Source organism: Leguminivora glycinivorella, chromosome 5, assembly GCF_023078275.1.
Source record: "Leguminivora glycinivorella isolate SPB_JAAS2020 chromosome 5, LegGlyc_1.1, whole genome shotgun sequence".
NCBI classification, from domain to species: domain Eukaryota; kingdom Metazoa; phylum Arthropoda; class Insecta; order Lepidoptera; family Tortricidae; genus Leguminivora; species Leguminivora glycinivorella.
This window is the reverse complement of record NC_062975.1, coordinates 476334-488542: the sequence shown is the minus strand read 5'-3', so window position 1 is coordinate 488542 and position 12209 is coordinate 476334. Positions and strand designations below refer to the sequence as shown.

Sequence of the window (12209 nt, the reverse complement as noted above, 5' to 3'; positions counted from 1 at the left end):
TTAGATTTGGGCTGACGAGCACCATCGAACTAGATTAGGTCCAGGGTCTCATGATGGAGTCAGGAGGTGGCCAACAGAACTGCTATTCTCCTCATCATAATCCCATCATGTTCGGGCTCATTAGATTTGGGCTGACGAGCACCATCGAACTAGACGAGGTCCAAGTTCTCATGATGGAGTCAGGAGGTGGTCAACAGAACTGCTATTCTCCTCATCATAACCCCATCATGTTTGGGCTCATTATAAATATGTGGAAGGTCGTTAATAATAATAAATGTTTTATTAGGGTACCCCTACATGTAAAGAGGGGGCAGATATTTTTTTTCATTTCAACCCCAACGTGTGATATATTGTTAGATAGGTATTTAAAAATGAATTAGGTTTTACTAAGATCGATTTTTGATAATTTTCATATTTTCGGAAATAATCGCTATAACTTTTGAACCATATGTTTAAAAATATGAAAAAAATCACAAAAGTAGAACTTTACAAAGACTTTCTTTGAAAATTTGTTTTGAACTTTATAGGTTAGTTTTTGAGAAAAATACGGAAAACTACGGAACCCTACACTGAGCGTGGCCCGACACGCTTTTGGCCGGTTTTTATTTTATTTTAATACTTTTCTGTGCTATTCATACATAGCCACCCTAGGGGATTCAGTATTGACAGCTTCTTTTTTTTCTTTCTGCATATATTTGTTTCCGCTTTTAAGTTTATTGTAAATAAGACTGCTTGCACTTACATTGAGATTATAATTACATAATGCTATTAAATTAAATCTAATGAAGCGTTGTTTTATTTCCTAAATCTCAAAACCCTTTAAATCGAATATGTATAGTAATGAGCAAAAATTTTACCGCAGGCTTTCCAAACCGACGATGCTTGATCAGCTACTTTTAGAACGAACATGTACACCGTGTCCAATAAGTCCGAATACTCACATTTTACCTCAGTTCTAAAGATATAGGGATCACAGGCCATCAAATTCTTATTTAAACTGAAGAGTATATTCCTTTTAATAAAATACAAGCACAAAGTTCATGAAATTTCCGAAGTGTCTAAGAAAAACAAAGAGGTAAAGTGCCAACAAAATACTTGCTCGGCACGCAGGTGACGAGTTATTTTTTATAAGCAGAATCTGTATGTGATAAAACAGACGCCACGTGTCCAAAATAAACTATTATGGGTACCGAGGATAGATAACGTTCCGGGCAACTAGAAAAATGTGCCTAGGTTCCAGAGCTCACCATCGGCCCAGGTGTGGGATGCAGTATGTAAGCGAGGTAAACTACCTTCAGTACTTACAGATAAAAGCGTTAAAATCAACGTTTTTTTCTTTAAAACCAAGGTTTTGGAGAAAAAAATGCCTTAAAGTTAAAAAGGATGCTTGGGAATGAGTATCATGTGTCCCAACAAGACGCACCTCCAGCACATTCGGCAAATGGTATTCTAGCGTAGTTTCAGACTAATTTGGCAGTTTTTTATCCGAAACATGAGTGGCCACCCAGGCCTCCAGGTTTAGGCGTATTAGACTACTTTGTATGGTCATACATGCTTTGAAGACTAAATTTTTATAAAATCATAAACCTAGATCATTTCAAAAAGATTATTGAGAGTATTTGGGATGAAATGTGAAGAAAACGGTGCGTGCCGCGTGTGATCCGTTTGAGAAGCGTTTGAGGCTGGTAAACAAGTTAATGCTGGAGTTATTCCAAAACATTTGTTGTGAATGTAGTAAATAAGAGTGCCATTCATAAAATATAATAATAATGTAGTAACTATTTGTTCATTTTGTTTTATTGGCTATTTGTGCTGTATTCAAACTTATTGGACACGGTGTACATATTTTGATTTTCACCCTTTAAAATGTTTCTAAGACGCAACGTTTTGCAAATTTGGTCACGTCATGCACAGTTAAACTGTGGAATGAATTGTCGCCAGCGGTATTTCCGGACCAATGCGACCATCAAACCTTCAAGAAAAGAGCGTACATCCATCTTAAAGGCCGGCAACGCACCTCCAACACTTCTGGTGCTTCTGGTGTCCATGGGCGGCAGTGATCGCTTACCATCAGGCAGCCTATCTGCTCGTTTGCCTCCTATCCCATAAAAAAACGTTTAATATTTTTTAAGAAAAAAAAAACCGCCGCCTTTCGGGTTGTGGTGAAAGCTACTTGCGAATGTTGGATTATGTAGAAATGTGTAGGTATTTTTTAAAACTGCTTTTAATGCTTTAATTATTTGATGGCAACACAAATCAATATACGTATAACGCTAAGGTTTGAGGAGTTTCTCAATTCCTCATGAATCCGATTATAAGAAATCGAAGCTTGACAAACTTTGACTTGAAAACTCAATAATTATGCTTAACAAACATAACTAAATAAATGTCACTGTTCTGAACTTAAATGCATGCTTTTCTTACAAAAATACCAAAGTCACTATGAGTGTGCCGTTCAGATTTGAGGAGTTCGGTTCTGACCATCATCAGCAGTTCCACTGCACCAAATGTCACTGTTCCGGACGTAAGTGCATGCTGTTCTTATAAAAATACCAAAGTCACTATAAGCGTGCCGTTCAGATTTGAAGAGTTTGGTTCTGAGTGTTCTGACCATCATCAGCAGTTCCACTGCACCAAATATCACTGTTCTGGACTGGACGTAAGTGCATGATGTTCTTATAAGAATACCAAAGTCACTATAAGTGTTCCGTTCAGATTTGAGAAGATCGGTTCTGATCTGACCATCATCAGCAGTTCCACTGCACCAAATGTCACTGTTCTGGACGAAAGTGCATGCTGTTCTTATAAAAATACCAAAGTCACTATAAGCGTGCCGTTCAGATTTGAGAAGTTCCGTTCTGGCCATCATCAGCAGTTCCACTGCACCAAATGTCACTGTTCCGTACCTAAATGCATGCTGTTCCTTTAAAAACACAAAAATCACCATACGTATGCCTTGCTCCAGGATCCCATCATCAGAACTGGGTTCTGAGAAAAATGGGACCAATCTGTATTCATATACATTCAATATTTTTTTTTTAATCGGTCCAGTAACAACGGAGATATCGAGGAACAAACATAAAAAAATGAAAAAAATAAATAAACATACAGACGAATTGAGAACCTCGCCTCAAATCTCTCAGATTTGAGGCGACGGTTAAAAAGTGACACATCATGAGCAGTTCCAATGCACCAAATGTCACTGTTCTGGACGTAAGTGCATGCTGTTCTTATAAAAATATGAAAGTCAGTATAACTGTGATAATTTCCGAAAATATTAATATTATCAAAAAACGATCTTAGTAAACCCTTATTCATTTTTAAATACCTATCCAAAAATATATCACACGTTGGGGTTGGAATGAAAAAAAAATCAGCCCCCACTTTACACTTTACACTAATAAAACATTTTTTTCCATTTTTCATTTTTGCACTTTGTTGACGTGATTGATATACATATTGTTACTAAATTTCAGCTTTCTAGTGCTTACGGTTACTGAGATTATCCGGACGGACGGACGGACGGACGGACGGACGGACGGATGGACAGACAGACATGGCGAAACTATAAGAGTTCCTAGTTGACTACGGAACCCTAAAAAACAGAAATCACTATTAAACTATTCTCTAATTTCAAGTTCCTAACTAAAATTTTCCTAATAAAAAAAAAACAAATTGATCCCGCTACAAACTTTCACCCCCTTTTTCCCTCTACTAGGGGTGTAAATTTTCATAATCGATTCTTATCTCTTCGAAATTTTGTTAATGCAATCTATACAAATTTCGACTTTCTAGCTTTCGTAGTTTCGGCTCAGCGGTGTTGGTTGTTGAATCAATCAATTAGGAAACCTGAATTTATATATGTACATGTAGACTAATACTATACTTTTACTACATTCATATACCTTATTTACTACTACCATACCATGAATATGAAATTAAATAAAGAGTCCCCATATAAAATTGAAAATTATGTTATTAGCAATTTAATTCAAAACTATCAAGATTATTCGTGTCTGCGTTGAAACGCGCGTTGAGTTGCCGGTGCTCGCGTACCGAGCGCCAACGCCATCTATCGATGGCCGTTTCGTGAAATTGATGAGCGCTCTAAGGAGTAAGGGGTCTTAATTTGCCAGCGGCTTTGCTCGCGTTAGAAAGAGACAAAAAGTAGCCTATGTCACTCTCCATCTCTTCAACTATCTCCATTTATAAAATCTCGTCAATTCGTCGCTCCGTTTTGCCGTGAAAGACTGACAATCAAACAGACACACACACTTTCCCATTTATAATATTAGTATAATATCTATAGATGCATTGCTTGCTCATTTAAATTAAGAGTAGAATATGTAAATTATTTTAGTGGATATTAAGCATTTGTTGTATTACACTCTCAATTAATATTTCATGTATGTATGTATACAATGTGTCTAATATTTTATACATTATTGTTTTAAAAAAAAACACCATAACGCTAATGTAAATGTTCCTGAATTTATGATAAAGTTTGTATTTACCCTTCCTATAATTAACACAATACATATAATTTAAACCTATATTAAAACTTAGTAGGACCTTTATTGTTATACAGTAAACGCCTAGCTATTAATGTTGGTCACTTAGTCATAAATAGTACATTACGATACTAGTGCGAAAAAAAAGGAAGTTCGAAACGAGTGGCGATAAATTAAAACACGACCGAAGGGAGTGTTTGAAATCGACACGAGTTACAAATTTCCTTTTCGCGCGTGTATCGTACGAGGCTTTTCAGTACACATGGCCCTCCGAAGTTTCGACCTGACATATTATAATGAACCACTTCTCGCACTAGTACGTAAAAAAACACCATCTGTACTGAAAATTAAGGTTTTCTTGTAGGTGTCCATTTTAATTTGAGTCATCAAATATATTAAAAGTTATAAAATTAAGACTTTTGTTTACTTTAACAATAGTCTTGCTTAAATAATATTTGGTTTATATTAATTATAAGTAATATAAAAATACAACACACAAATTAATAAAAAAATATATTGTGTCGTGAAAATAAAAATAAATAGGTATTAGATAACTATCAATTAAACTTTTTTCCTGATTTACTGTAAATTTCAATTGCCAAATTACGTAACTTTCAACAACGATTGTTAACCTAAATAAAAAATAAACAAAATGCAACTCACAATAAAAACAGCCATGTTGTCTCCTTGCGCACGCGTGAAGAAATGCGCGCGAGTCCTGTGCGCGTCGCTTATATCGACTCCATACGATTGTTTACGTCGAGGCAACACGCATCGCAGGAATTTTAGCGTAAACTGTCTGAGTCATAGTTCATTGATATGTACCTAAATAAGTTTTTCGCAAAAATTTCATTTTTGCCACAAGCTTTTATCGCCGACTGTACTTTCCTTTCAACAATCATGTACTGCTCTCTGAGACGTTTCTTAAAACCCCTTACTCGATGGGGATACGATATTTCGTTACAGAGTTCCTATGGCCACCTTTCTGCTCCATCATCAAACCAGCTCCACGATACCATAATATTGCATTGTCGCGTGATTTACATATGTGTAATTTCAGTTCAATTGGAGACCGGGAAGTGGGTCAAATTTAACTTGAAAGATTTGATTACAGACAGACAAAGGGACAGGTGAAAATGTCACCTTTATCATGACTGCGGGAAACCTCTGGATGAGACTAGCCCACCGGGATAAGGGGCGTACCTACACGAAGGGAGGTTTGCTCAGCAGTGGGCGATTAACGGCTGAAATGATGATGATGTCACTTTGGTTGGTGCATCTTGCTAAAATTACGCTTTTGCCTTAAGCAGCAGTCCGAAAAAATATGCCCAGGGGCAAGGGCACTTTATTAAAAAAAAACTTAGAGACGTTACTTACTAAGAAGCAAAAGGGACGAAGATTCGATCCTTCATCAACATAATCATCCTCCTTGCGTTATCCCGGCATTTGCCACGGCTCATGGGAGCCTGGGGTTCGCTTTGACAACTAATCCCAAGATTGGCGTAGGCCCTAGTTTTTACGAAAGCGACTGCCATCGACCTTCCAACCCGAAGGATAAACTAGACCTTATTTCCTCACGATGTTTTCCTTCACCGAAAAGCGACTGGCAAATATCAAATGTCATTTCGCATATAAATTCCGAAAAATCATTGGTGTGAGGCGGGGTTCGAACCCGCGACCTCCGGAACGAAAGTCGCACGTACTTACCGCTAGGCTACCAGCGCTTCTACGAAGATTCTATCCTTACTTAATCGAAAGGGGCCCCTCTTTCGATTTGGGAAGTAAAGTCAAAGGCAATAAGGACAACTGTTTTACTAAGTAGACAAGTTCTTTAGAGGACTTCCTTGATACATAACTAGAACTCATTTGACTTTTCTTACCAAGCCCCAACCTCAAAGCTATGAAAAATGGCATCAGCGCAGCTGCCAACGTTACGTGGAGCAGTCCTAGAGTTGACTAGACGCCAACGCTCGGGACACGTCTGTGTGGGGTAGCCCTAAAGCTGGGTCCACACTTGTGACATGGCGACGGACCGGACTACGTGGCATCGAACAGGACATACGCTAAGTTGTGCTGACACGGTCACAATCCATGAGTACGACGAAATGTTATAAGTGTAGACGCATGGTGGCGAACTAGACTGCTGCGTGGCGTGGCACGCACCGACAGGACACGTCTTGACGTGATCCACTTCTATCCCGTGTCTGCCCCATGTCGTACATGGCGTACTTCGACACGTGTCAAAAATGCAAGTGTGGACGTGTCCTCGTCACGCCGACAATAGCGAACATCCTTTGAAAAAAACCGACTTTCGATGGATCGGCTCGAAACACGTAACTTTGATGCGTGACAGTACACAGATCAGCGTCCACATTGGGACTGGTTAGTAGGTCGTAACCTCATACATTGTCCGGACAGTTATCCTGTGTCCGTGAGTTTCTTCCAGTGTTCGGAATGGATTGTGCCGTACTGCAGCTTGTAACAAATTGTTCGCGAAACAAAAGACGTCCACATTAGCGGTACTGACACGTGTTCGTGATACGGTCACGAGATAATATTCGGTAAATTGTCACAAGTGTGGAGCCAGCTTTAAGTTAACTTTATTGTTCTACCACTAACTGCTTTAGAATAGTCGATTCCGGTAGTTTCAAGGTATTTATTGTTTATCGTTATGCTTTGGCGCAGATCCAATAGATAGTCACAGTCAAGGCTTAATCGTAGTAGATACATTTTCTAGACAAACAAAATTATGGATGGAGCAATTCACAGAAAGTGCGAGAGAGTGCGAGTGTGGTGGCGAGGTGGCCTAGGGGTCCATGGCGTTAGCTCGGATTGCTAAAGACGCCGGTTCGAATCCGGCCTTCACCACTGGTGGTGCTCGTAATTTTTTCTTTAATATATGACATCTTATTTCGATTTTCACAGAAAGTGACTAAACAATGCTAAATCTAAACTTTAGACAAACTAAACTTACTTTATAGTTAATATTGTCTTCGGTTACCCCGATAGTTAGGTACTCATGAAATAAAACTATGGAAACGGATGATATCGCGTATAATGATTTACAATTCATCCCGACGTTTCGAACACTTTACAGCATTCGGATCAACGGGTGACTGAGGAAAAATTACAATGTTCAAAAGCTACCCACATACAAGGAATATTAATGAACCATGAAAATAAATAATGCAGATTTTTAAGGCAGGTTCACACACTGTCAATAAATAAATATACAATATTCAAAAAAATACTTTTACTTTATGTTTGATAATTAAAACGAACCTCGGAAAACAAATCAGTGCAGTTCTAAAAATCTATTAAGTCACAGTTTATTTAGCGCCATCTATCGACACTGTATTATAACTTTAGAATTGCCACTTTACATACAGTAATATTACGAAAGTGTACCGTAGGTGTGCAAACGCCTGAGCCGATTATATACCTATGGCGACTTACGTATATCACAAAGGTAATTTCTTATATCTTGAAGGCGCTAGCCAACAACGGTAGTAGGGCCTAGGGTACAGAGTTTTATAAGTATAACAGTAGCATTGCCTGATTCAGGATCTTTCTGTATCTGATTTTCTTCAGTTTTAAGACCATTTCTTAAGATTTTTTATGCCTACTGGAATATAATAAATAACGATTTAAAACATACCGCTACATCATTGAAGATCAAGCGGGATAATAAGGCACGTATCGTTACTTGGTCCATCATCGTCCTTGCGTTATCCCGGCAGTTGCCGCGGCTCATGGGAGCCTGGGGTCCGCTGTGACAACTAATCCCAGGATTTGGCGTAGGCACTAGTTTTACGAAAGCGACTGCCATCCTTCCAACCCAAAGGGTAACTAGGCCTTATTGGAATTAGTCCGGTTTCCTCACGATGATTTCTTTCACCGAAAAGCGACTGGCAAATATCAAATGACATTCGAACCCGACCGAATTGAAAGTCGCACGCTCTTACCGTTAGGCCACCAGCGCTTCTTATCGTTACTTGGTAAACTTTTAAATGCGGCTTTAAATTTTAGAAACTCTGTCAGTATATGTACCGTATTTTTACACTTCCATAGACAATTATGCTTCATTTTAATAGATATTAAGCTAGATTAAGATAACACACAACTGGTAGTTCCCGTGACAAACACAATTGCAAGAATCCAACGCTTCCACGATATTTTTCTCGGAATGGCACCGCGGTTTCTTTCTTTCCTTGAACCTGTTTGGACATTACTCACTGTACCTATACCTATTTTACGGTTACAGTACACTGGTTTAGATTATTGTCTGAATGTATTTCGACATATAAATAATAGCCATCTAATGATATGCTCTAGTTAATCTTAAGCAGAAATATATCTATCCTCTTCGGTGCTTAAACTTTGGGGTGAAGATGAAGAATTCAAGCACTTTTCTGCCCCCTGCTGGAAAGCGTCAAATTTCAGGCCGCTGCGCTAAACGAAGTTACCGCTTTCCGACTAGAGGTGTGCGCCGACCGGCGTGGCGTACGCCGCCGGTCATTTTTGCCACGCCGACGCCGCCGATGATTTCACCGGCGTGAAATCGGCGTGAGATCGACGTGAAAATAATTCCTAATTTTTGGCTTGTTCTGTGTCATTAGACGTGTGTGCCGATTAAAAATTGATCAGCAACGGCGTTTGCCAAAAATCGGCGGTGGCGGCGTGTTTCCGGCGCGAATTTGGCGTGACCTTGAATTGAACCTCGTAAGTCCCAGGCCATTTTTTTCGATTTTGAATTTGGAACTTTCTTTCATATAAGAGTTCAAACTCGAATTTAATTTGTACCTACTTGTACAAGTACGCGGGGACTTAGGAGGTGTTTCTTATATAAAAATAGTATGCTTTGATATAAACAGTGAGTTAAATAACACACGTAAATGAACACGGGATAGGAAATAACACTGATTACCCTAATAATTATCCTTTGATAGCTCAAAATATTTTTTTATCATTGTTGGCTTCCATTAAATAATTTATTTTCTAAATTACCATGAATCTGCAAGGAGGATTCTTTATGAGGACCTTTGGAAATTGGTAAAGAGGCCTTAGAGAGACAAGACCTTACAGTCCAAAAAATCTGGAACTTCCTGGATTCAACGGGCATGAGTAAGGTTATTTAATCACAAACAGCAGTCACAATAGATCACTGCTGGTCGGCGTGACGCGGAAAGGCCCACCATACCCCCCAATAATAATCGGAGGAACACACATCATCAGCACAACCACAGGGATTCCATTGTGCGCACTCAATTGACGAGTGTCGAGAAAAAAAAAGAGGTTTACACACAACTATGGTGGAAACGAATGTCCGGCATATAGCTCTCGGAATACAAATTTGAGTTGGATCAGATAGTTAATCCAGAAAACTGATTTAGTTTTTTGCGTCGTGCAGCAATGTCAGCACTGATTAATTTTCCATCTGTTAATGCGATAAATACCCGGATCGGTAGTCCAAAGTAGCAACGAATGGTTACCGCGCTACCGCAGCCAGGCAGGGAAAGACCAAAAAAGAGATAAAAGACAAAAGGACGACCTCGATGCCTTTTCATAATGACTGGCGGGAGCGGGCAGCTGTAATGAGTGGGGATGAAAAGGACAGGCCTTTGCCCAGCAGTGGGCCACATATAAACAAGCTACATAAAAAACAAGATACCTACGATTAAATGAAGGTTGGCACTTGCCGATGGTTGTAACCACACAGAATTATAATGAAAAGCTTCAATTTCTGCAAAACCAGATCAGCAACGAAATCAAGATTACGCAAAGTGAAGCCAACCTGGGTAGTATACCTCTATGAGTAACTAGGACGAAAAAAACCATTGCGTCCCCTTCCAAACTATAGTTCTACACACAGATGGGCACATAGGTATTTTTCGAGGAGCCCTGAAATCTTGAATAATACGTGGTAGTCAATGTAGTTTTGGCTCTCCAGATCTGGTATTTTCGTAGGCGCTGTAACCATTTGGTTATAGTCAAGACGTAAGCCAAAGCAAAATCGCACACAGATCTCCCCGCATGCCCAGTTTTTTGCATGCCATTAAGAACTGAAGTCCCTCATCTGTCTTACTGCTGAATAACAGATATTTTATTCATAGTAAAGTTTATTGGGAAATTGTAACAAATATTGCATAAAAAAGTCCAAAAATATATCCAAATAGTGCAAATACAAATACCAAGTTTGAGCAGTTTAGTAACCATCAAGGTCACGCCGTTTAATAATCGGCGGCGGCGGCGTGGCAAAAATGTCCGGATGCGGTTCATATCATTATCAAGTTAGTGACAAATTTCGAGTCAAAAACGAAATAATTTGCTATTAATATTGCTAAAATCTTCATTAGAACATGAAATTGTGTCACAGGACTCATGATAAAAAGTTTATTACATGTACTTCGTAACGCCGGTTATAGAAGTGCCGTTTTTTTTTTAAATATTACATGTTTTTAATTATTACGCCGATCACGCCGATTACGCCGACGCCGCCGGTCATTTTAGGCCCGGACGCCGCCGCCGACGATTTAGCCACCGGCGCACACCTCTATTTCCGACTAAGACGAATTCGCACGAAGCGCTTTGCTTCTTCTTTTCTTTTGTGCACTGCCAAGGAGTGGAATTCCTTGCCGGCGGCTATATTTCCGAGCTCATATAACCTTCAAATCAAGAGTGAACAGGCATCTTCTGGGCGAGCTCACTCCATCGTAGGCCACGTCTTTGCCTTTGGCTAGTCTGTGGCCAAGAGTAAGCCAATTAAAAAAAAAACGAACAAAAGTAAACAATAATATATCTAGACACCTTGGCCAGTAAATAAGAAAGCCTCAAATCAGATCACATGCTTCTTAACCTAGGCTCAGTCGCTGCCGACAAACTAGAGGTAAGTACACATGATGATACATTGAGACGCTATATTAATGACAGACGAAATATCATATCCTACGACACGTCTCCTGTTTCTGTCATGAGCTCCTTCCGACTGCGCTTCCGACTTTTTAGCCATGTTGGAGCTCCCGGTGGCTATCCGTCCGATAATATTTGTAGGGCTAATATTTGTGTGCCTGACCACTAAACATGGCGCCCTCACGGATTACCTACACAAATGTTGCATTGCATCCTACATCGGATCAGACAATGTAAAAACCCTCTTACTCGTAAAACTGTTGGATTGTAATTGCTTGATAATATTATAATACCTACACAGTACTCTCATATTAGTGACTAGCTTTTGCCCGCGGCTTCGCTCGCGTTAAATTCGAAAATGGCGGAACGTTCCATACAAATGTCCACCCCCCATTGTAAGGAAAGGAGAGGTAGAAAGATATTTAAAAAAAAACCTCTACTTAAAAAATCACGTCAATTCGTCACGTGCTCCGTTTTGCCGTGAAAGACAAGCAAATAGACACACACACTCTCCCATTCATAATATTAAGTAGGTATGGATTAGCATAAAACTTATAGGTAAAAGTGAGTCATGATTTGCGCTTCATAGATGTTAATTTAGTAAGCACGTGGTATAAGTAAGTGATACAAATAAACTAGTTAATTTAATGTAAACAATTAAGATCTAGATCGCAATATTTATGTAAGTAATACGCATTTAGTCTAAGTACTTGTAGACACCTACGCGTTTCTGATAATAAACAAAATTAAGACGTAACAGGAGAGGTCAATTTTCCATACAAACGCTCT

At 39.2% G+C, this 12209-nt stretch overlaps 1 protein-coding gene across 1 annotated transcript in view; it reads right to left on the bottom strand.

The window, feature by feature from the left end:
* The window catches only part of LOC125226111, a 43985-nt gene extending 38768 nt beyond the window's left edge, over positions 1 to 5217 (bottom strand). The window contains exon 1 of the mRNA XM_048129974.1: positions 5175 to 5217. Within this exon, the coding sequence (XP_047985931.1) occupies positions 5175 to 5189 (15 nt within the window). The 5' untranslated portion in view covers positions 5190 to 5217. The remainder of the gene's footprint in view (positions 1 to 5174) is intronic.
* Positions 5218 to 12209: the final 6992 nt, after the last annotated feature.